Raw genomic sequence first — 27,185 nt, 5'->3', positions numbered from 1 at the left:
GTAATCTCATCATTCTTCCATTATCCTATACAAATCACATAAGGGAAACAGATTTATCTTTTTATGTCGTCCACCCAGTACTGTAGTGCACTTGCTATATAAAAAACATTTATATGACATGATAACATGTTAATAGGATATGCACATACTGTACAAATTCAGTACATAATGAGGTTATAAGAACAAATAAGACGAGTGCAATTGTTTTCACGAATTGAAAGCTGGATTTCGTACTCCACATAAAACCAAACTGTTTTTCTTATATCTGTTCAGGAGTGCAAGGGAGATTATGAAGAAACCAATGCTGGTGACACCGAGGATTACTACTCCTGAGATAAGTGCGCTGGTGATTGAATTCATCTGAAACTGCACACTTTGTGGCTGAGCTGCAAAAAAAGGAGATTAATTAATTAATCAATTAATGTATCTTTAAGAAGGTACTGGGTTGAGCCAAAGTATGATATAACCACTGCTCAAAAATAAAACACTAGGAAGAAAGTTGCATAAATAGGGTCTTATCCCAACAAACATTATAAGTAGTGTTGAGCATTCCGATGCTGCAAGTATCGGGTATCGGCCGATACTTGCTGTATCGGAATTCCGATACCGGGATTCCGATACTCTTGTGGTATCGGGTATCGGGTATCGCAACAACATTAATGTTAAAATGTGTAAAAGAGAGAATTAAAATAAAAAATATCGCTATACTCACCTCTCCGACGCAGCCGGGACTTCAGCGAGGGAACCGGCAGCGTTGTTTGTTTAAAATTCGCGCTATTACTTGGTTACGTGAATTCCCGGCTTGTGATTGGTCAGGTCGGCCACGTTGCCGGGACGCGGACCAATCACAGCAAGCCGTGACGAAATTACGTCACGGCTTGCTGTGATTGGTCCGCGTCCCGGCAATATGGCCGCCCTGACCAATCACAAGCCGTGACGTCACGGGAGGCTGGACACGCGCCCATTTTAAAATGAGCGCGTCCAGCCTCCCGGCTTGTGATTGGTTGACCGCGGCGCAACCAATCACAAGCCGTGACGTCACGGGAGGCTGGACACGCGCCCATTTTTAAATGAGCGCGTCCAGCCTCCCGGCTTGTGATTGGTTGACCGCGGCGCAACCAATCACAAGCCGTGACGTCACGGGAGGCTGGACACGCGCCCATTTTAAAATGAGCGCGTCCAGCCTCCCGGCTTGTGATTGGTTGACCGCGGCGCAACCAATCACAAGCCGTGACGTCACGGGAGGCTGGACACGCGCCCATTTTAAAATGAGCGCTTGTCCAGCCTCCCGTGACGTCACGGCTTGTGATTGGTCAGGGCGGCCATATTGCCGGGACGCGGACCAATCACAGCAAGCCGTGATGTAATTTCGTCACGGCTTGCTGTGATTGGTCCGCGTCCCGGCAACATGGCCGACCTGACCAATCACAAGCCGGGAATTCACGTAACCAAGTAATAGCGCGAATTTTAAACAAACAACGCTGCCGGTTCCCTCGCTGAAGTCCCGGCTGCGTCGGACAGGTGAGTATAGCGATATTTTTTATTTTAATTCTTTCTTTTACACATTTATATGGTTCCCAGGGCCTGAAGGAGAGTTTCCTCTCCTTCAGACCCTGGGAACCATCAGGAATACCGTCCGATACATGAGTCCCATTGACTTGTATTGGTATCGGGTATCGGTATCGGATTGGATCCGATATTTTGCCGGTATCGGCCGATACTTTCCGATACCGATACTTTCAAGTATCGGACGGTATCGCTCAACACTAATTATAAGTATGTTTATCAGATTGTGCTAAACTGATTCATATTATTATGCGTTTTAAGTTGACATTCAGCTGCTGTGGATCCACGGGCTGTAAAAATGGATGAATATCAGGATCTGAAGAATTTGTGGATACCTCCTGCGGGCCGAGATGTGAATCCCCAAAAATTCTTAACTTTGGATAGACATCCAAAGTTGTTTCATTAAGAAGAAGTGCTTGTCATTTTGAAACGTGTTGAATAAAAAACACAAGTTAATAAATTTCTTTGAATTGACGTCTTCAATAATCGGCAGTATGGGAGATATCTACAAATTCTCCACTATTCAAAAACACAGTCTGCACATTAGCATAGTGCACACAGATGGTAGGATATAGTGTGAGCTGTGTATATTGTATATTGTGTTAGCTGTGTAGATAGTCTACATTGTGGAGCTTTGTACATAATATATAGTGCGGAGCTGTCTATATAATTGTTTGCAGCATATATTGTGGAGCTCTGTATGCTGGACATAATTTTCAGAATCCACATTATTTCATATATATTATATACATATACAGTATATATACAGTGCAGACCAAAAGTTTGGACACACCTTCTCATTTAAAGATTTTTCTGTATTTTCATGACTATGAAAATTGTACATTCGCACTGAAGGCGTCAAAACTATGAATTAATACATGTGGAATTATATACTTAACAAAAAAGTGTGAAACAACTGAAATTATGTCTTATATTCTAGGTTCTTCAAAGTAGTCACCTTTTGCTTTGATGACTGCTTTGCACACTCTTTGCATTCTCTTGATGAGCATCAAGAGGTAGTCACCGGAAATGGTCTTCCAACAAACTTGAAGGAGTTCCCAGAGATGCTTAGCACTTGTTGGCCCTTTTGCCTTCACTCTGCGGTCCAGCTCACCCCAAACCATCCTGATTGGGTTCAGATCTGGTGACTGTAGAGGCCAGGTCATCTGGCGTATAACCCCATCACTCTTCTTCTTGGTCAAATAGCCCTTACACAGCCTGGAGGTGTGTTTGGGGTCATTGTCAGGTTGAAAAATAAATGATGATCCAACTAAACACAAACCGGATGGAATAGAATGCCACTGCAAGATGCTGTGGTAGCCATGCTGGTTCAGTATGCCTTCAATTTTGAATAAATCCCCAACAGTGTCACCAGCAAAGCACCCCCACCATCACACCTCCTCCTCCACCTATGCTTCACTGTGGGAACCAGACATGTAGAGTTCATCCGTTCACCTTTTCTGAGTCGCACAAAGACACGGTGGTTGGAACCAAATATCTGAAATTTGGACTCATCAGACCAAAGCACAGATTTCCACTGATTTAATGTCCATTCCTTGTGTTCTTTAGCCCAAACAAGTCTCTTCTGCTTGTTGCCTGTCGTTAGCAGTGGTTTCCTAGCAGCTATTTTTACCATGAAGGCCTGCTGCACAAAGTCTCCTCTTAACAGTTGTTGTAGAGATGTGTCTGCTGCTAGAACTCTGAGTGGCATTGACCTGGTCTCTAATCTTAGCTGCTGTTAACCTGCGATTTCTGAGGCTGGTGACTCCGATAAACTTATCCTCAGAAGCAGAGGTGACTCTTGGTCTTCCTTTCCTGGGGCGGACCTCATGTGAGCCAGTTTCTTTGTAGCGCTTGATGGCTTTTGCCACTGCACTTGGGGACACTTTCAAAGTTTTCCCAATTTTTCGCACTGACTGACCTTCATTTCTTAAAGTAATGATGGCCACTAATTTTTCCTCTACTTAGCTGCTTTTTTCTTGCCATAATGCAAATTCTAACAGTCTATTCAGAAGGACTATCAGCTGTATATCAACCAGACTTCTGCACAACACAACTGTTGGTCCCAACACCATTTATAAGGCAAGAAATCCCACTTATTAAACCTGACAGGGCACACCTGTGAAGTGAAAACCATACCCGGTGACTACCTCTTGAAGCTCATCAAGAGAATGCCAAGAGTGTGCAAAGCAGTCATCAAAGCAAAAGGTGGCTAATTTGAAGAACCTAGAATATAAGACATATTTTCAGTTGTTTTGCACTTTTTTGCTAAGTATATAATTTCACGTATTAATTCATAGTTTTGATGCCTTCAGTGTGAATTTACAATTTACAAAGTCATGAAAATACAGAAAAATCCTTAAATGAGAAGGTGTGTCCAAACTTTTAGTCTGTACTGTATATATATATATATATATATATATATATATATATATATATATATATATATATATATATATATATATATATATATACAGTACAGAGCAAAAGTTTGGACACACCTCATTTAAAGATTTGACACTTTACTATGATGTCCCACACTGGGACAAAGTAAAAAAGTAAAAAAAAAAACATATTTACATGTGTACAAAAAAAAACATCCTAAATAAGTAAATAAAAAAAAAAAGTTCCAATAAATACATTTCTTTATGTAAATAAAATAAAAAAAAATAAAAGTACAGATATTTAGTATTGCCGCATCTGTAACAACCTGACCTATAAAACTGTCAAACTAGTTAACCCCTTCTGTGAACACCTTAAAAAAAATCTAGGCAAAAAACAATGCTTTATTATCACACCGCCAAACAAAAAGTGGAATAACAAGTGATCAAAAAGACGGATATAAATAAACATTGTACTGCCGAAAATGTAATCTGGTCCTGCAAAAAATGAGCTGCCATACAGCATCATCAGCAAAAAAATAAAAAAATGATAGTCCTCAGAATAAAGCGATGCAAAAATAATTATTGTTTCTATAAAATAGTTTGTATTGTATAAAAGCGCCAAAACATTAAAAAATGATATAAATGAGGTATCGCAGTGATCGTACTGACCCAAAGAATAAAACTGCTTTATCTATTTTACCAAACGTGGAACGGTATAAATGCCCCCCCAAAAGAAATTCACGAATTGCTGGTTTTTGTTCATTCTGCCTAACAAAAATCGGAATAAAAAGTGATAAAAAAAAGTCATGTGATCTAAAATGATACCAATAAAAACGTCAACTCGTCCCCCAAAAAAGAAGACATCACATGACTCTGGACCAAAATATGGAAAAATTATAGCTCTCAGAATGTGGTACCGCAAAAAATATTTTTTGCAATAAAAAGCGTCTTTTAGTGTGACAGCTGCCAAACATAAAAACCCGCTACAAAAACCCGCTATCAATAGTAAATCAAACCCCCCATTACCACAGCCTTAGTTAGGGAAAAAAAAAAAAAAAGTATTTATTTCCATTTTCCCATTAGGGTTAGGGTTGGGGCTAAAGTTAGGGTTGGTGCTAAAGTTAGGGTTGGGGCTAGAGTTGGGATTATGGTTTGGATTATGTTTACGGTTAGGTAAGGGGTGTGTCAGGGTTAGGGGTATGGTTAGGGTTGGAATTAGGGTTAGGGGTGTGTTGGGGTTGGAGGTGTGTTCTGGTTGGGATTAGAGTCAGGGGTGTGTTTGGGTTAGGGGTGTGGTTAGGGTTGGGATTAGGCTTAGGGGTGTGTTGGGGATAGGGTTGGAGTTAGAATTGGGAGGTTTCCACTGTTCAGGCACTCCAGGGGCTCTGCAAACACAACATGACATCCGATCTCAATCCATGCAATTCTGCATTGAAAAAGTAAAGTGTGCTCCTTCCCTTCCGAGCTCTGCCGTGCACCCAAACAGTCATTTACCCCCACATATGGGGTATCAGCATACTCAGGACAAATTGTGCAACAACTTTTGGGGTTCAATTTCTCCTGTTACCCTTGGGAAAATACAAAACTGGGAGCTAAAAAATCATTTTTGTGGAAAAAAAAGATTATTCATTTTCACGGCTCTGCATTATAAACTTTAGTGAAATACATAGGGGTTCAAGGTGCTTACCACACATCTAGATAAGTTCTTTGGTGGCTCTGGTTTCCAAAATGGGGTCACTTGTGGGGAGTTTCTACTGTTTAGGTACATCAGGGGCTCTGCAAACGCAATGTGACGCCCGCATACCATTTCATCAAAGTCTGCATTCCAAAACGCCACTTTTTCCCTTCCGAGCTCTGTCATGCACCCAAACAGTAGTTTTCTCCCATATATGGGATATCAGCATACTCAGGACAAATTGTGCAACAACTTTTGTGGTCCAATTTCTCCAGATACCCATGGGAAAATACAAAATTGAGGGCTAAAAATAAATTTTGTGGAAATTTTTTTTTTAATTTTCACGGCTCTACATTATAAACTTCTGTGAAGCACTTTCAGGTTCAAAGTGCTCACTACACATCTAGATAAGTTCCTTAGGGGGTCTACTTTCCAAAATGGGGTCACTTTTGGGGGGATTCCACTGTTTAGGCACATCAGTGGCTCTCCAAACAAGACATGGCGTCCCATCTCAATTCCGCCAATTTTGCATTGAAAAGTTAAATGGCGCTTCTTCCGTTCTAAGCTCTGCCATTCGCCCAAACAGTGGTTTACCACCACATATGGGTTATCAGCGTACTCAGGACAAATTGTACAACAACTTTTGGGGTCTAATTTCTCCTGTTACCCTTAAGAAAATCAAAAATTGGGGGCGAAAAATGATTTTTGTGAAAAAAAAAAGGATTTTTTATTTTTACGGCTCTACATTATAAATCTCTGTGAAGCACTTGGGGCTTCAAAGTGCTCACCACATATCTAGATAAGTTCCTTAAGGGGTTTATTTTCCAAAATGGTGTCACTTTTGGAGGGTTTCTACTGTTTAGGCACATCAGGGGCTCTCCAAACGTGACATGGAGTCCTATCTCAATTCCAGCTAATTATGCATTGAAAAGTCAAATGGCGCTCCTTCCCTTCCGAGCTCTGCCTTGCGCCCAAACAGTGGTTTTCCCCCCATATATGGGGTATCAGCGTACTCAGGACCAATTGTACAACAACTTTTGGAGTCCAATTTCTCCTGTTACCCTTGGTAAAATAAAACAAATTGGATAAGAATTAAAATTTTTGTGAAAAAAAGTTAAATGTTAATTTTTTTTAAACATTCTAAAAATTCCTGTGAAACACCTGAAGGGTTAATAAACATCTTGAATGTGGTTTTGAGCACTTTGAGGGGTGCAGTTTTTAGAATGGTGTCACACTTGGGTATTTTCTACATATGGACCCCTCAAAGTGACTTCAAATGTGATGTGGTCCCTAAAAAAAAAATGGTGTTGTAAAAATGAGAAATTGCTGGTCAACTTTAAACCCTTATAACTCCCTAACAAAAAAAATGTGGTTCCAAAATTGTGCTGATGTAAAGTAGACATGTGGGAAATGTTACTTATTAAGTGTTTTGTGTGACATATCTCTGTGATTTTAGGGTGTGAAAATTCAAAGTTGGAAAAATGCGATATTTTCCAAATTTTTGCCAAATTTCCAATTTTTTCACAAATAAACTCAAGTAATGTTGAGGAAATTTTACCACTATCATGAAGTACAATATGTCTCGAGAAAAATTATGTCAGAATCACCGGGATCCGTTGAAGCGTTCCAGAGTTATAACCTCATTAAGGGACAGTGGTCAGAATTGGAAAAATTGGCCAAGTAATTAACATGCAATCCACCCTTGGGGCAAAGGGGTTAATAAGGCAGCTTTATTCTTCGGGTCAGTACAATAACAGCGATACCACATTTATATTTTTTTTACGTTTTGCCGCTTTTTCACAATAAAATTATTTTATAGAAAAAATAATTGTTTTTGCATCGCTTTATTCTGAAAGCTATATCTTTTTTATTTTTCTGCTGTTGGAGCTGTATGTATCTTGTTTTTTGCGGGACAAGATGACGTTTTCAGCGGTACCATTTTTATTTTGATTTTACTTTTTGTTCGCGTTTTATTCTACTTTTTGTTTGACAGCATGATGAAAAAGCAAAGTTTTATGCTCAGTTTTTGTTTTTGGTGTGTTTTTTTTAACTGTATGCACTGAAGGAGTGAACAAGTGTGACTCTTTTATAGGTTTGCTTGTTCCGGATGCAGCGATACCAAATATGTGTACTTTTTTTTGTTTCTATTGTAGGGGTTGTACTGGTTCAGGTGCAGTGGGTGGCAATCAGGAGGCATGTTCCTTTAAAGCTCACAGGGTTTATTGCCTCATAATTTATAAACCCACAAAACAAAACAGAGAAAACAAACAGCCTTTAGCTCAGGCAAAAGAAAGTACATGTGTCCAGTCCTTCAGGCTCAGTCATGGAGCTGCAACACAAATTGGAGGCTTTCACCCCCCCCCCACATACAGTTCCTGTGTTAAGCATTAGGGCATGTGTCCACGTTCAGGATTGCATCAGGATTTGGTCTGGATTTTATGCAGGTAAAATCCTGACCAAATCTGCACCTGAGGTCACTGGCAGGTCACCTGCATTGTCCTTGCGTTGTTTCTGCAATGTAAGGACATGCTGCGTTCTTAAAGACGCGCCTCATGTCCGTTTTTTGCGGGTATGCCGCATGCGTCTTTTAATGCATAGTGGAGACGGGATTTCATGAAATCCCCTCCACTATGCTGTAACATCTGGACGCTGCGTTTTTGATGCTGCGGCTCAACGCAGCGTTTCCTGAACGTGGAAACATACCCTAAGGCTGCATTATATAGCTGTAACCACACCCAGGAACACATCACATGATTACGCATGTGATAGTGACATCATCGCAGGTCCTCAAACACATATAGAGATATGATGATGCCCTTACCCAGGGGTAAGGTATATGGGTAGCCAGACCCTCTCATCTCTCACAGCTACCCGTATCCCGGACCCAAGTGTACTAAATGATCCCTTATTGCTTATGTGCATTAAAGAAACACTCCGGGTTACATCACAGAGACAAGCCATCTCTGTGACACATACCTTCCATCGACTATACGACCTTCAGCCACGCTACACTACATATATATGTAGTTATTGGTTTAATACTGTTTCTTTTTTTGTGATTTTTTAATACTTTTAAAACATTTTTTTGACTTTGCTTTTACTTTTTTACTTAGTCCCTAAATGGGACAACAATTTTTATTTGTCTGATCACAGGTCTCTTACAATGCAATACACATGTATTGCATTGCAAGAGACCTGTCAGTGTTACATAGTGAAATCTCTTGTTAGACTCAGCTGCAGGCTGAACCTAACAAGCCAACGAAGCTGGAAGTCATCACATTGGCTGCCATGACAATGCGGGATCCCCTGTGATGTGATCAGATCTCATCACGGGGGGCATCGGAGAGGTGAGTATAGCAAAGGTCTCCTTCTGCTATCTTCTAAATGCCGCAATCGCTTGTGTGAATAATACAGACTATTTTCTTTATCTTTTGTGCACTAATATACCAAACAGCCAACACTGGATTGAAAGTGATTGTTTCATCAGTATTGCTGCATCTGTGTTTCTGCCATCATTAATCGGGTCCGCTGCACCCTGTCAGTGCATTTGTTTGGAGGCCTGTGCAGGTAATCATCTGTGCTTCTTTTCTCTGGAAATTTTTCAAATTTTTGGAGGATTTTTAAGTCCTCTTTTTGTGTCTGTGAACTTTGTTTACATGTCAGAGGATCTATCACCAGGCAGGACACACAGCTATGTAGAGCAATTCCTGCTGAGGAACGTCTGTTGGTGACCCAAACTATGTAATTTTGAAAAAGAAACACCTGTCATTAATATTCTTGTTCTAAGAGCCATGTACTGATTTTTTTCCCATTTTTTTTCCCTGGAGATCAGGACTAAGGTTTTCCGTCATGTCCCGTTCTATAGCGGAAAAATAATGTTAAGCCGGTCTATTAAGGTCGGATTCCAGGTGGTCAAGGTGTCTGTGGACTTCCTGGAAAAGAGTGTTCACCTGAGTGTACCCACTATCCAGTCTTTCTACAACCGCCTTCATCCCAGCCTGGATGACCAAGCTTAAGTGAATAAACGTGGGCATGACTGACTTCTCACAGGCCCTCTGCTGCTGGCGAGCAGACCAAAGTAAAGTAGTGGCAGAGGGCTGGGAGGTGGGAAAACCAGATGGACCGGCTTCCTGTTCCCCAGCCTGTGAAGCCTGCCTGGTTGCTTTATCGCTGTTGGATGATTGGGCCTGTTCGTTGGCTGGTCGACGAAGGGCCGCTCAAACAGAGGATGATCCAGGTTGTGTTATTCTGCTCCAGGTTCTGTGTGGAAAATAAATGAAAAACATTAGTAAAAAAATTAAAAGTTTAAATGATAGTAAGACAACACAAAAGATACTCGCATTTGCTGAGCAAGAGCAGGCTTCAGAAAAGAATGCTGATGATGGTACTTATATTCTGAGTTTTTGAGCAGCACCACTTCGAAACCGAATCTCCTGTCTCATGTCCTTATTGCAGCAATCCTTCATCAAATGCCAATGAACTTTTAATCTATTCACTGTGAAGGGTGAAGAAAAATAAATAAATGGAAAAAAGACACCAACATTTACAGCAAAACAGACGTGTAAAGATCACATTTCAATACTTACGAAAATCCTTTCTGACTTGTGGCCTTGTATGGTCCCAATCATACAACAGTGATCTGGCCACTTCTTCCCAGCGTCGTTGGATCAAGACTGAGTCCGAATGATTCCGATCATGAAGGTCCCACAACACTGCTCGCTCTTGCACAGCTTGAATAAGTACGTCATTATCTACAGTATAGAGCAAACGTTTGGACACACCTTCTCATTTAAAGATTTTTCTGAATTTTCATGACTATGAAAATTGTATATTCACACTGAAGGCATCAAAACTATGACTTAACACATGTGGAATTATATACTTAACAAAAAAGTGTTAAACAACTGAAAATATGTCTTATATTCTAGGTTCTTCAAAGAAGCCACCTTTTGCTTTGATGACTGCTTTGCACACTTTTGGCATACTCTTAATGAGCTTCAAGAGGTAGTAACCGGGAATGGTTTTCACTTCACAGGTGTGCCCTGTCAGGTTTAATAAGTAGGATTTCTTGCCTTATAAATGGGGTTGGGACCATTAGTTGTGTTGTGCAGAAGTCCGGTGGATACACAGCTGATAGTCCTACTGAATAGACTGTTAGAATTTGTATTATGGCAAGAAAAAAGCAGCTAAGTGAAGAAAAGTTTGTGGCCATCATTACTTTAAGAAATGAAGGTCAGACAGTCCAAAAAATATTGGGAAAACTTTGAAAGTGTCCCAAAGTGCAGTTGCAAAGCCATCAAGCGCTACAAAGAAACTGGCTCACATGAGGTCCGCCCCAGGAAAGGAAGACCAAGCGTCAACTCTGCTTCTGAGGATAAGTTTATCCGAGTCGGTAGCCTCAGAAATCGCAGGTTAACAGCAGCTCAGATTAGAGACCAGGTCAATGCCACACAGAGTTCAAGCAGCAGACACATGTCTACAACAACTGTTAAGAGGAGACTTTGTACAGCAGGCCTTCATGGTAAAATAGCTGCTAGGAAACCACTGCTAAGGACAGGTAACAAGCAGAAGAGACTTGTTTGGGCTAAAGAACACAAAGAATGGACATTAGACCAGTGGAAATCTGTGCTTTGGTCTGATGAGTCCAAATTTCAGATCTTTGGTTCCAACCACCGTGTCTTTGTGCGACGCAGAAAAGGTGAACGGATGGACTCTACATGCCTGGTTCCCACCGTGAAGCATGGAGGAGGAGGTGTGATGGTGTGGGGGTGCTTTGCTTTGACACTGTTGGGGATTTATTCAAAATTGAAGGCATACTGAACCAGCATGGCCACCACAGCAGCCTGCAGCGGCATGCTATTCCATCCGGTTTGCTTTTAGTTGGACTATCATTTATTTTTCAACAGGACAATGACCCCAAACACACTTCCAGGCTGTGTAAGGGCTATTTGACAAAGAAGGAGAGTGATGGGGTGCTACACCAGATGACCTGGCCTCCACAGTCACCAGACGAGATGGTTTGGGGTGAGCTGGACCGCAAGAGTGAAGAACCTTGAATATAAGACATATTTTCAGTTGTTTCACACTTTTTTGTTAAGTATATAATTCCACATGTGTTCATTCATAGTTTTGATGCCTTCAGTGTGAATTTACAATTTTCATAGTCATGAAAATGCAGAAAAATCTTTACATGAGAAGGTGTGTCCAAACTTTTGCTCTGTACTATATGTCACCTTGTCCTCCCTCACTTTGTGGAACCTATAGATGAAATACAAAAAAAAAATTGTAAGTAAAATTGAAAACAAATTCAATTACAACTCTGATAAAGGCTACTTACACTCCATCTTTCCTCCTCAGCAACTTGGCTGATGACCCTGGGAAGAATAATTTCCACTTGACTGATCCTGCTCTTCTGCACTGTAAAGTACCTGCAAAGAAAATACATGATTTACCACATGTATAGTATTCACAGTCAATACATACTAATCAGTAAATCAAATGTGATTACATAATCAGTGTCATGTCCACTTTCAGAAGCTTCAATGGAGGACATGTTAGAAAAGCAGGCAGCAGTCAAGTGAAACACTAGAGAAAAGAACAGATAAGAACAATTTAACTTGTTAAGAGCCAAACACAATGTAGCCCCCCAAAAAATAACAATGGACACCAATATTTACATTACAGGCAGTAGACCAACAGCACAGCAGTCAAGCGGCACAAGGATGGCAGCATCAGGATGTCAGCACCAGGATGGCAGAACGAGGAATACGGCAGCACCAGGAAGACAGCAGCATCAGGAAGACGGCAGCACCAAGACGGCAGCAGCGCCAGGAAGGCAGGAGCACCAAGAAGGCAGCAGCATCAGGACGGCAGCACAAGGAAGGCAGCAGCACAAGGATGGCAGCAGCACCAGCACGACAGCAGTGCCAGAAAGGCAGCAGCATCAGGAAGGCAGCAGCATCAGGATGGCAGCTACAGGAAGACAGAAGCACCAAGAGGATGTCAGCACCAGGACGGCAGCACCATGAAGGCAGCACCAGAAATGAAGCAGCACCAGGAAGGCAGCAGCACCAGGACAGCAGCACCAGAACCGGAGCAGCACAGACTGCAAAGACAAACAGACATTTTCAAAGTTTCAATACTTACATCCAGAGTCTTGTCAGAGTCTTGTGCTTGCATCCAGAGTCTTGAGAGTAATGGACTACCTGTCTCCAGACCCCCTTTTATACATTAGGGATTTTGCAGATGGTGACATAGTTTCCTGGACATGGTTAGTGTGAAGTACACATGCGTATCGAACGCATGCGTACTCATGTCCTTGCGTACCAATGCATTCCCATAGACAGTAATGCATTTTTTGATGCACTCATCCGCAATCATCCACATGTGCTTGATTGTGCAATATTTGACACCTCAAAAAGTGCAACATGTTGCGTTCGCCGCACACCACAAAACGACACATGCGTATGCATCCGCACGCGAACGCACGCAAGAGCATGTCCCTGCGTACACCATGTTAAAGATATGTATGCATGACGCATGTAGATCTATGCAGATCATACGCTGCACACAGAAATGCTAATGTGAGCCCGGCCTTAATGATATGTTATATGTTCCAAATGTTGGAGAACTGCTATCTGTAAAGTGTGTGAAAACTATAGACTCACTGTTAGTGTTGAGCTTTCCGATACTGCAAATATCGGGTATTGGCCGATATTCGCTGTATCGGAATTCCGATACCGAGTTCCGATATTTCTGCGATATCGGAAATCGGAATCGGAAGTCCCCACAGTGTAAAAATCACTATAATGGAGTGCGGGCGGTGCGTGGGCGGAGACTGCGTGTCTCTGTGCGGGCAGGGTCTGTGCAAGTGTGTGTGCCTGCCGGGGGGTCTGTGCAGCCTCTCTGGGGTCTGTACGGCCTGCCGGGGGTCTGTGCGGCCTCTCCGGGGTCTGTACGGCCTGCCGTGGGGTCTGTTCGGCCTCTCCGGGGTCTGTTTGGCCTGCCGGGGGGTCTGTGCGGCCTCTCTGGGGTCTGTACGACCTGCCGGGGGGTCTGTGCGGCCTCTCCGGGGTCTGTACGGCCTGTCGGGGGTCTGTGCGGCCTCTCCGGGGCCTCTCCGGGGTCTGTGCGGCCTGCCGGGGGGTCTGTGCGGCCTCTCCGGGGTCTGTACAGCCTGCCGGGGGGGTCTGTGTGGACTGCCGGGGGTATTTGTGTCTACAAGTCCCATCGGACGATGCCTGCTACACTGACAGTGATTGACACATTAGCCAATGATGGGACAGTAGTAGTCCCATCATCCGGCTAATGTGTTGAATGTAAAAAAAAAATACTCCATACATGCTACATACATACATACATGCTACATACATACATGCTACATACATGCTACATACATGCTACATACATATATGCTACATACATGCTACATACATACATACATGCTACATACATGCTAGATACATACATGCTACATACATGCTACATAATACATACATAATAAAAAAGAAAAACACTGGTGCTGCACTGTCTGGAAAATAGGAGAGGGGGGAGGGGAAAAGGGGGGAAATGAGCTGCTGGTGAGGTAACAGGGACTGTGCTAGACCCTATCTAAAATAAATATACTAAAATATAACAATGACCCACCTGCGCTTATGAGGAAATAATATTGTTACATACACTACAGCACTGCCTGCTGTTAGAATAAACAGAGCCGACTGCGCTCTTTGATACTGTGACTCCCTGCAATGATTGCGTGAATGTACACTTACTAGTTCTGGGAGTGAAGATGATCAAGGAAGTCGACCGTTGTCCTTGTATCCTGTCTGCTGCTGTGCCGGGCTGGACCGTAGCCTGCAGGGAAATCCAGATCCGGCTGTGCCCAGACAAGTGGCTGAACACTGGGCGTCTAGAAAGGGACAGGAACCGCTCACTCCTAGCGTGCCCCGGCCGGAAGCAACGCCGGAGCAGTAGCGGTGTGTGTGGGGGGTGTGGCTAAGGTAGTGACGTCACAAAATTGGGCGGGCGCGTATCAAGGCAACCAACCAACGCGTTTCGAAGGAGGAACTCCTTCTTCGTCAGGGCTGAAGTTCCCTGAAAGACCCGTCCTTATGTAGCCTACACCCCCTGGGATACACCCGCCCCTACAGCTCACTAATAGTACCGTTCATGGGCTCCCTTATAGTGAAAATTGTACCGCTTTGTATGCTAGATATATGCAGACACATGTGTGTGTGGAGCTGCAGGCAAAACTGAAATATAGATATTAATCTATAATGTGGGGTATCCGTAGTTGCATTACTTATATTATATGCGTACATGGTCATAAACCAACAAGTGGACCTGGATAGGAAACGAAGGGGGGGGGGGGGGAGTGCAAAGTGCAAATATGTAGGGGTTACAATCTGTCAAAATAATGCTTTATTTTCAATTTGGCTAAGACATATGTATATAAGAAGTATATATAAAAAACAAGGTAACGTAAATGAATGCCTGGTTCAGTACCAGGATACAAAAACTAACCTGGTTAAAACCAATAAAAGGATTAAATATTTTATTTATTAAAAGTACACTAAAACTAATTAGGTCTGCATAATAGATCGTGGTCACTTAAGATCCCAGTGGGGAGCTAACTGAGGACTGGGTCCCCATACCTGTAATGTTATTAGATAAAAATTTTATCTAATAACATTACAGGTATGGGGACCCAGTCCTCAGTTAGCTCCCCACTGGGATCTTAAGTGACCACGATCTATTATGCAGACCTAATTAGTTTTAGTGTACTTTTAATAAATAAAATATTTAATCCTTTTATTGGTTTTAACCAGGTTAGTTTTTGTATCCTGGTACTGAACCAGGCATTCATTTACGTTACCTTGTTTTTTATATATACTTCTTATATACATATGTCTTAGCCAAATTGAAAATAAAGCATTATTTTGACAGATTTTAACCCCTACATATTTGCACTTTGCACTCCCCCCCCCCCCTTCGTTTCCTATCCAGGTCCACTTGTTGGTTTATGACCATGTACGCATATAATATAAGTAATGCAACTACGGATACCCCACATTATAGATTAATATCTATATTTCAGTTTTGCCTGCAGCTCCACACACACATGTGTCTGCATATATCTAGCATACAAAGCGGTACAATTTTCACTATAAGGGAGCCCATGAACGGTACTATTAGTGAGCTGTAGGGGCGGGTCTATCCCAGGGGGTGTAGGCTACATAAGGACGGGTCTTTCAGGGAACTTCAGCCCTGACGAAGAAGGAGTTCCTCCTTCGAAACGCGTTGGTTGGTTGCCTTGATACGCGCCCGCCCAATTTTGTGACGTCACTACCTTAGCCACGCCCCCCCCCACACCCCGCTACTGCTCCGGCGTTGCTTCCGGCCGGGGCACGCTAGGAGTGAGCAGTTCCTGTCCCTTTCTAGACGCCCAGCGTTCAGCCACTTGTCTGGGCACAGCCGGATCTGGATTTCGCTGCAGGCTACGGTCCAGCCCGGCACAGCAGCAGACAGGATACAAGGACAACGGTCGACTTCCTTGATCATCTTCACTCCCAGAACTAGTAAGTGTACATTCACGCAATCATTGCAGGGAGTCACAGTATCAAAGAGCGCAGTCGGCTCTGTTTATTCTAACAGCAGGCAGTGCTGTAGTGTATGTAACAATATTATTTCCTCATAAGCGCAGGTGGGTCATTGTTATATTTTATAATACATACATACATTCTACAAACATACATACATACATGCTACATACATACTACATAAGTGCTACATACATACTATATACATACATACATGCTACATACATACATGCTACATACATACATGCTACATACTACATACATACATGCTACATACATACATGCCACGTACGTACATACATACCACAGACATACTACATACATACATACTACATACATGCTACATACTACATACATACATGCTACATACATACTACATGCTACATACATGCTACATACTACATACATACATACTACATACATACATGCTATATACATGCTACATACTACATACATACTACATACATACATCCTACATACATACTACATGCTATATACATACTACATACTACATACATACTACATACATGCTACATGCATGCTACATACATGCTACATACATACATACTACATACATGCTACATACATACTGCATACATACATACATACATACTACATACATACCACATACATCCATACATACTACATACATGCTACATACATGCTACATACATACATGCTACATACGTGCTACATACATACTGCATACATACCTCCTTACATACTACATACATGCTACATACATACATACATACTACATATATCCATACATACTACATACATGCTACATACTTACTACATGCATACATACTGCATACATACATACATACAATACATACTTATAGACATACAGTACATTAAACATAGATTACATACTCACCATTACTTGTCACTTTGTTCCCCGAAGCCAGTGTCATCTGTAAAAAATATGAAAAAAACAAACAACCAATATACTCCCTGTCCGCAGAAATCCACGAGTGTCCCACGACGATCTCCCGTGGAGAGCAGCAGCAACAGCTGTTGCAACCACTCTCCAGGGGCCCCAGGAACACAATGACGGGAGGAAGGTATCCTTCCACCACTGTATTCCTCCGCCGCTGTAAAAAAAAAGTCCCTAGTCTCACTTTATGGCATTGCTGGCTGACAAATTTTCCCAGGCAGCAATTGCCATAAAGTGACACTTTGAACTGAGGTAACCTCAGTGATGCACTGCAGGAGCCATTGTCTCCTGTCAGTGTGTCACTGAGGGTCCTATAGAGCAGTGACATCACCCAATGTCACTGTTCTATAGGGGAGATCGGGTTTATTATTTTATGTTTTTTGCTATCGCTGAAGTATGGTAAGTATGGTGAAGTTAAGAATATTAAAATACTTTTTCCTAATGTGTGTGTGTTTTATTAACCCTTTTCTTACTATTGGATTAATAACGGATAGGCGTCTTATTGACGCCTCTCCGTTATTAACCCGGCTTAATGTCACCTTACGATAGCAAGGTGACATTAACCCCTTATTACCCCATATCCCACTGCTACATGGGAGTGGGAAGAGGGGGGCTAAGTGCCGGAAGTGTGCCATTTCTGAGGCGGCTGCGGACTGGTATTTGTAGCCGGGGGGGCAATATCAATGGCCCCTCTCTAGGCTATGAATATCAGCCTGCAGCTGTCTGTGTAGCCTTTCTGGCAATAAAATATAGGGGGACCCCATGTCATTTTTTGGGGGTACCCCCTGTTTTAATAGCCAGTAAAGGCTACGCAGACAGCTGCGGGCTGATATTCATAGCAGGCTACAAATATTGGCCCCCGGCCGTCGGCTTTCCCCCTCTGGCGCAGAAAATTGCGCGGGTGCCCACGCCATTTTTTTCCTTTTTTTTCTTTTTAAATTCAACGCTCATAAAGGCCTCTTTCACACTTGCGTCGGTACGGGTCCGTCGCTATGCGTCGGGCCGACGTACCGACGCACGTTGTGAAATTTGTACACGACGTGGGCAGCAGATGCAGTTATTCAACGCATCCGCTGCCCATTCTGAAGTGCGGGGAGGAGGGGGCAGAGTTTCTGCTGCGCATTCGCGGTAGAAAATGGCGGACGCGACGGACAAAAAAATGTTCACTTGAACGTTTTTTCGTGCCGACGGTCTGCCAAAACACGACGGATCCGTTGCACGATGGACGCGACGTGTAGCCATTCGTTGTGATCCGTCACTAATACAAGTCTAAGGGGAAAAAAACGCATCCTGTGAGCACATTTGCAGGATCCGTTTTTTTCCGCCAGATCCGTTTTTTTCCATCGGATCCATTTTTTTTCCGCCAGATCTGTTTTTTTCCACCGGATCCCTTTTTTCCATCAGATCCATTTTTTTCCACCGGATCTGTTTTTTCCTGCCGGACCTGTTTTTTCCGCCAGATCCGTTTTTTTCTCATAGAGTTGTATTAGTGCCGGATTGCGCCTGATGACCACACGTTTCATCCGTTTTTTGCAGGGTCCGTCAAAAAAGCTGTTTCCGCCGGACGGAAAACACATAGGAACAGTTTTTGTCAGTTTTTTTCATGCATGTTTCCATTCAAATCATGCACATTTTCCGTTTATTTATTTTCCAAAAACCTCATCAAAACCTGCATCAAAACTGCACCAAAAACTGCATCAAAAACCGCACCAAAAACCTGCATCAAAAAAGCACCAAAAACTGCATCAAAAACCGCATCAAAAAGCTACATCAAAACAGCACCAAAAACTGCATCAAAAACCGCACCATAAACCTGCACCAAAAACCGCATCAAAAACCGCTCCAAAAACCTGCATCAAAAAAGCACCAAAAACTGCATCAAAAACGCACCAAAAACCTACATCAAAAACAGCACCAGAACAAGTTTTTTATGCAGTTTTTGATGCAGTTTTTGGTGCAGATTTTTGGTGTGGTTTTGAATGCAGTTTTTGGTGCTGTTTTTGATGTATGTTTTTGGTGCTTTTTTGATGCAGGTTTTTGGTGCGGTTTTTGATGCGGTTTTCGATGCAGTTTTTGGTGCAGTTTTTGGTGCGGTTTTTGATGCAGTTTTTGGTGCTGTTTTTGATGTAGCTTTTTGGTGCGGTTTTTGATGCTGTTTTTGATGCAGTTTTTGGTGGTTTTTTTGATGCAGGTTTTTGGTGTGGTTTTTGATGCAGTTTTTGATGCAGTTTTTGGTACAGTTTTGATGCAATTTTTGGTGCAGTTTTGATGCAGGTTTTGATGCGGTTTTTGGAAAAAAATAAATGGAAAATGTGCACGATTTAAATGGAAATATGCATGAAAAAACAGATTCAGAGGCCGGATTCATCATTTCACATCTCAGTTTCATACGTTTTTTGCCGGATCCGTCGCTGTGCGTGTTTTCGCCGGACAGAAAAAACGTTCCTCTGTATGTGTTATCCATCAGGCAGAAACAGCTTTTTTGATGGATCTGGCAAAAAAACGGATGAAACGTGTGGCCATTAGGCGCAATCCGGCGCTAATACAATGAGAAAAAACAGATCCGGCGGAAAAAAACGGATCTGGCAGAAAAAAAACGGATCCGGCGGTAAAACACTGATCCTGTGGAAAAAAATGGATCCTGCAAATGTGCTCGCAGGATGCGTTTTTTTACCCATAGACTTGTATTAGCGATGGATCGCGACGGAAGGCCATAAGTCACATCCGTCATGCAATGGATCCGTCGTGTTTTGTCGGACCTTCGGCACGAAAAAACATTCAAGTGAACGTTTTTTTGGTCCGTCGCAGCCGCCATTTTCTATCACGTATGCGCGGCAGAAACTCTGCCCCCTCCTCCCCCGCACTTCAGAATGGGCAGCGGATGCGTTGAAAAATTGCATCCGCTGACCACGTCGTGTACAAATTGCACAACGTGCCTCAGTACGTCGGCCCGACGCATAGCGACGGACCCGTACCGATGCAAGTGGGAAAGAGGCCTTTATGAGCGTTGAATTTAAAAAGAAAAAAAAATGGAAAAAAACGGTGTGGGCTCGCGCACAATTTTCTGCGCCAGAGGGGGAAAGCCGACGGCCGGGGTCCAATATTTGTAGCCTGCTATGAATATCAGCCCACAGCTGTCTGCGTAGCTTTTACTGGCTATTAAAATAGGGGGACCCCCCAAAAAAATGGGGTCCCCCTATATTTTATAGCCAGAAAGGCTACGCAGACAGCTGCGGGCTTATATTCATAGCCTAGAGAGGGGCCATGGATATTGCCCCCCCCCCCCGGCTACAAATACCAGTCCGCAGCCGCCCCGGAAATGGCGTAGTCCAATTAATAACGAGTGTCCCACGATGATCTCCCCTATAGAACAGTGACATCAGGTGATGTCACTGCTCTATAGGACCCTCAGTGACACACTGACAGGAGACAATGGCTCCTGCAGTGCATCACTGAGGTTACCTGAGTTCAAAGTGTCACTTTATGGCAATTGCTGCCTGGGAAAATTTGTCAGCCAGCAATGCCATAAAGTGAGACTAGGGACTTTTTTTTACAGCGGCGGAGGAATACAGTGGTGGAAGGATACCTTCCTCCCGTCATTGTGTTCCTGGGGCCCCTGGAGAGCGGTTGCAACAGCTGTTGCTGCTGCTCTCCACGGGAGATCGTCGTGGGACACTCGTGGATTTCTGCGGACAGGGAGTATATTGGTTGTTTGTTTTTTTTCACATTTTTTACAGATGACACTGGCTTTGGGGATCAAAATGACAAGTAATGGTGAGTATGCAATCTATGTTTTATGTACTGTATGTCTGTATGTATGTGCTGTATGTACGTATGTATGCAGTATGTATGCATGTAGTATGTATGTAGCATGTATGTAGTATGTATGTAGTATGTATGTATGTATGTAGCATGTATGTAGTATGTATGGATGTATGTATGCAGTATGTATGTAGCATGTATGTATGTAGCATGTATGTAGTATGTATGTAGCATGTATGTAGTATGTATGTATGTAGCATGTATGTATGTATGTATGTAGCATGTATGTAGTATATAGCATGTATGTATGTATGTAGAATGTATGTATGTAGCATGTATGTAGCATGTATGTAGTATGTAGCATGTATATGTATGTAGAATGTATGTACACTCACTGGCCACTTTATTAGGTACACCTGTCCAACTTCTTGTTAACACTTAATTTCTAATCAGCCAATCACATGGCGGCAACTCAGTGCATTTAGGCATGTAGACATGGTCAAGACAATCTCCTGCAGTTCAAACCGAGCATCAGTATGGGGAAGAAAGGTGATTTGAGTGCCTTTGAACGTGGCATGGTTGTTGGTGCCAGAAGGGCTGGTCTGAGTATTTCAGAAACTGCTGATCTACTGGGATTTTCACGCACAACCATCTCTAGGGTTTACATAGAATGGTCCGAAAAAGAAAAAAAATCCAGTGAGCGGCAGTTCTGTGGGCGGAAATGCCTTGTTGATGCCAGAGGTCAGAGGAGAATGGGCAGACTGGTTCGAGCTGATAGAAAGGCAACAGTGACTCAAATCGCCACCCGTTACAACCAAGGTAGGCCTAAGAGCATCTCTGAACGCACAGTGCGTCGAACTTTGAGGCAGATGGGCTACAGCAGCAGAAGACCACACCGGGTACCAGTCCTTTCAGCTAAGAACAGGAAACTGAGACTACAATTTGTACAAGCTCATCGAAATTGGACAGTAGAAGATTGGAAAAACGTTGCTTGGTCTGATGAGTCTCGATTTCTGCTGCGACATTCGGATGGTAGGGTCAGAATTTGGCGTAAACAACATGAAAGCATGGATCCATCCTGCCTTGTATGGAGCATCTTTGGGATGTGCAGCCGACAAATCTGCGGCAACTGTGTGATGCCATCATGTCAATATGGACCAAAATCTCTGAGGAATGCTTCCAGCACCTTGTTGAATCTATGCAACGAAGAATTGAGGCAGTTCTGAAGGCAAAAGGGGGTCCAACCCGTTACTAGCATGGTGTACCTAATAAAGTGGCCGGTGAGTGTATGTAGCATGTATGTAGTATTTAGCATGTATGTATGTAGCATGTATGTATGTAGCAAGTATGTATGTAGTATGTAGCATGTATGTATGTAGCATGTATGTATGTATTTAGAATGTATGTATGTAGCTTGTATGTAGCATGTATGTATGTAGCATGTATGTATGTAGCATGCATGTAGCATGTATGTATGTAGCATGTATGTATGTATGTAGCATGTATGTATGTAGCATGTATGTATGTAGCATGTATGTATGTAGCATGTATGGGGAATTTTTTTTTTCATTCAACACATTAGCCGGATGATGGGGCTACTACTGTCCCATCATTGGCTAATGTGTCAATCACTGTCAGTGTAGCAGGCAAAGCCCGATGGGACTTTTAGTCCCATCGGACGATGGCCTCACTGAGACCCCCGCACGCCGCACTGAGACCCCCCCATGCTGCAGAGACTCCCCCACGCCACAGAGACACCCCCACACTAAAGAGACCCCCCCACGCCACAGAGACCCCCCAGCACACCACAGAGATACCCCCCTCGCCGCACAGAGACCCCCCATGCCGCAGAGACCCCCCCACGCCGCATCGAGCCCCTGCATGCCACATAGAGCCTGGGCAGCCTGGATACAGTGCCTCATAGAATTAGATCCCTGGCAGGCCCACACAGACCCCGCCCGCACACACAGACACTCACAGTGTCCGCCCACACACCGCCCTCACTCTTCCCCCCTCCAGAACAGCATATAGAAGGACAGAAAGGGCTGATTTACGTTCCGATATTTGTGTCCCATTCACTTGTATTGGTATCGGGTATCGGTATCGGCGATATCCGATATTTTTTGGATATCGTCCGATCCAATCCGATACCGATACTTTTGAATATCGGAAGGTATCGCTCAACACTACTCACTGTAAAATTTGAAGATGAGAAGTGTGCTGACCTGGATGGAAAGCTGGTGATAGCTAAGGCCAAGGCAGAGAAGCCTTTATATCAGCTCAATACAGTAAAGGAATAAATGAGACTCTGCATGAATGGTAAAATGGCATAGATATCTGTGTCACAAACATCCAGAAATTATCAAAATACTGCAAAAATGGGAAGTAATAAAGGATATTAGTGTTCCTTTTTCCAAATACTGTAAGATTTAAATGCTGCATTTAATACAATGTTAGAAGTATGCAACTTCCTAAAGAAAGTCAAACCAGGTGTTATCAACCACATGACCTACACAGTGACATATGTATACTCCTGGAGGCAGATATATAGTGACCTACCAGATCAAGATACATAATCATTTAGACACTTAGCACAGGAAAACAAAGGTGAAGTTGTGGGTAAACTAACAAAGACAAATATCAAGTTTCAGCAGAAGCTCTTGATACTTCAAAGTCAAAAAGGACGGATCGTAACAGAACCCCAAAAGAAGAATATATAAAATAACATGGAACAGAGCATCAAAAGACAGTCCCATATATGCTTGAGCAGACTTATGTAGCTGTATGGAAAAACAGGACCTTAACCAAAATATTATCAAAGGTTATGATTAGCGTTGATGGTGAATGGTGAAGCTTATTTGCAAAACAAACTCTGGATAATAACAGCAGACAAAACCCCTAATGAATTGTGGCAAAGCGAGAAGCCCCATGCAGAGAATTTGTTTGTATTCCATGATAAATACGCAAACTCCAAAAAAAAGCAGTAGAAGGAATCTTTGTCAGACACAGTGACAATTTCAAAATGTACTGTCACGATTTCTCAGCTCAGTGTGTCTTGGATGCAGTTAATGACAGCTCAGTCATCCAATCTCGCACAGGGACATGCTGAGCTGTTGGTATTTTGATTGACAACTTTGTCGTTCAAACTAGTGACAGGGCATGCTGAACTGTCGATATTCTGATAGACAGCTCAGCAGTCCAATCTGAGACTGGTAGGTGTTGATCTTACTTCAGGTGTTCTGCCTTCTTAGCAATTACCCACCTACTGTATTTTAGCTAAGCTGTCAGTCCCATATAGCTGCTAGTCATAGCTTTCAGCTCAGTGGTGTGGTTTCTCTGTGTTCTGTGCTCTGAACTCAGACATTCTGATTAGGGTTGAGCGAAACGGATCGTTCATTTTCATAAGTCGCCGACTTTTGGCAAAGTCGGCGTCTCATGAAACCGACCCGATCCCTGTGTGGGGTCGGCCATGCGGTACACGACTTTCGTGCCAAAGTCGCGTTTCAATGACGCTAAAAGCGCCATTTCTCAGCCAATGAAGGTGGACGCAGAGTGTGGGCAGCGTGATGACATAGATCTCAGTCCCCACCATCTTAGAGAAGGGCATTGCAGTGATTGGCTTGCTTTCTGCCACGTCACAGGGGCTATAAAGGGGCATTCACGCCGACCGCCATCTTACTGCTGCTGATCTGAGCGTAGGGAAAGGTTGCTGCGGCTTCTTCAGAAGCAGGGATAGTGATAGGCAGGGTACATAAAGCCACAAACCGCTTGTGTTGTAGCAATTTCCACTGTCCAACACCACCTTTTGTTTGCAGGGACAGTGGAAGCTACATTTTTTTTCCTCAGCACTGTAGCTCATTGGGCTGCCCTAGAAGGCTCCCTGATAGCTGCGTTGCTGTGTGTGTACGCCGCTGTGCAAACCAACTGCTTTTTTCAAAGCACAAATCCTGTTGTTCCTTCCTTTCTGCACAGCTATCTTGTGTGTTTGTCCCCACTTTTGTGTGCAGCAGTCCTTTTTATAGCTGCCTGCCATACTTTCCTGAGATTACTGCAGGGAGATAAAGATTGGCAAGTCTGCCTCTGTGCCAGTCCTGTGTGTGGCATCTGTCTCTGATTGTGTGCCACCGAAAACCACTGTGTAATACTGGGCCTTTTTTTTTTTTCTAACTTCTCCCTTTAAAAAAAAAAAAAATAGTGGGAGATAAAGATTGGCAAGTCTGCCTCTGTGCCAGTCCTGTGTGTGGCATCTGTCTCTCATTGTGTGCCACCGAAAACCACTGTGTAATACTTGGCCATTTATTTTTTTGGGTAAATTCTCCCTGTAAAAAAAAAAATAATTAGTGGGAGATAAAGATTGGCAAGTCTGCCTCTGCGCCAGTCCTGTGTGTGGCATCTGTCTCTCATTGTGTGCCACCGAAAACCACTGTGTAATACTTGGCCATTTATTTTTTGGGGGTAAATTCTCCCTGTAAAAAAAAAATAATTAGTGGGAGATAAAGATTGGCAAGTCTGCCTCTGCGCCAGTCCTGTGTGTGGCATCTGTCTCTCATTGTGTGCCACAGAAAACCTAGTGTGTAATATTGTTTTTTTTTTGTTTGTTTGTTTTTTAAATTCTCCCTGAAAAAAAAAAATAGTGGGAGATTAAGATTGGCATTTCTGCTTGAGTGCTGGTCCTGTGTGTGCCATCTGTCTCAAATTATTGGGGCACAGAAAACCTAGTGTGTAACATTGGGCCTGATTTTCCTTTCAGTGTCAGGCACCTATAAAGGTATATATAAATCCTACAGAAGTTTGAGTTCACCTTATAAGTTGTTTTACAGTAACAAATACAGTTACTTTGGTTACGTTTTGCAAACAATGAGGAAGTCTAGTGGAAGAGGTCTTGGCCGTGGGCAGTCATTGTCAGCTGGTAATGATGGTAGTGGTGGTGGAGCATCAGGTGGTCGTGGTAAAAGCAGTACAGCACCTAAGTCACGAGTTGTTGAGCCAAGTTCGTTGTCTGGCTACACAAGGCCTCGAACGCTCTCTTTTCTGGGAGTAGGAAAACCACTTTTGAAGCCGGAGCAGGAGGAACAAGTATTGGCTTTCATTGCTGACTCTGCCTCTAGCTCTTTCGTCTCCTCCTCGGAAAGTGCCAAATGTCAGAGCAGTGCATCGTCAGTGGATGCTCCGGGTCAGGAACAAGTCGCTTCCTTGTGTCCTTCACCCAGAACAACAGTGAAGGATGCGTCAGTCGACAGAACAGGTTATTCCATGGAGCTCTTTACACATACCGTTCCTGGGTTAGACAGTGAAACAGTTAACAGGCCATGCCCATTCGAAGTTGAATTGGACATGGAGTGCACAGATGCACAGCCACAGCCAGATTACTATGCTGTTCCTTTGACTCAGACCAGAACATTGCCCTCGCAGTGTACTGAGGCAGAATCAAACCCAGTGGAGACTATGGTGCCCCATCACGAACGCAATACCACCGGCTTACACGGTGACACAGACGAAGTTGCACACGACATAGAAGAGGAGGTCATAGATGACACACTTGTTGACCCCGATTGGCAGCCATTGGGGGAACAGGGTGCAGGCGGCAGTAGTTCTGAAGCGGAGGAGGAGGAGCCGCAGCAGGCATCAACATCACAACAGGTTCCATCTGCCGGGCCCGTATCTGGCCAAAAACGCGTGGCAAAAACAAAACCAGTTGGAGGACAGCGTGGCCATCCGGTTAAAGAAGCTCAGTCTGCAATGCCTGAAAAGGTATCTGATAGTAGAAAGAGTGCAGTCTGGCATTTTTTTAAACAACATCCAAATGATCAGCGCAAAGTCATCTGTCAAAAATGTTCAACTACCTTAAGCAGAGGACAGAATCTTAAAAGTCTAAATACAAGTTGCATGCATAGACATTTATCCACCATGCATTTGCAAGCCTGGACTAACTACCAAACGTCCCTAAAGGTTGCAGCACCCTCAGCCAATGAAGCTATTCAGCAACGCTACATCCCTTCCCTTCCTGTAAGCCCACCATTTCCCGCACCACCTGCAGTATCTGTGCAGCTTTCGTCGCCAGGCCAAAGCAGTCAGGGAATCACCAGGTTAGTAGTAGGAAACACTGCATGTAGGGCACCGGCATGAATACCATCTCCAACCCTCTCTCAGTCACCCATGTCCATCGGCACCACCGCTAGTTCCACGATCTCCAGCTCTCCAGTCCAGCTCACCCTACATGAGACTCTTGTTAGGAAAAGGAAGTACTCATCCTCGCATCC

The 27,185-nt window shown here is 43.3% G+C and overlaps 1 protein-coding gene across 1 annotated transcript in view; it reads right to left on the bottom strand.

Annotated features, from left to right (window-relative positions):
* Positions 1 to 207: 207 nt before the first annotated feature.
* LOC143817719 (zona pellucida-like domain-containing protein 1) overlaps positions 208 to 27,185 on the bottom strand; it is a 244,961-nt gene continuing 217,983 nt past the window's right edge. The window contains exon 10 of the mRNA XM_077299207.1: positions 208 to 386. Coding sequence (XP_077155322.1) covers positions 208 to 386 — 179 coding nt within the window. The remainder of the gene's footprint in view (positions 387 to 27,185) is intronic.

The sequence above is a fragment of the Ranitomeya variabilis genome, chromosome 3 (assembly GCF_051348905.1).
Source record: "Ranitomeya variabilis isolate aRanVar5 chromosome 3, aRanVar5.hap1, whole genome shotgun sequence".
NCBI lineage: Eukaryota > Metazoa > Chordata > Amphibia > Anura > Dendrobatidae > Ranitomeya > Ranitomeya variabilis.
The sequence above is the reverse complement of the archived record's forward strand: the minus strand, read 5'-3'. Positions and strand labels throughout refer to the sequence as shown.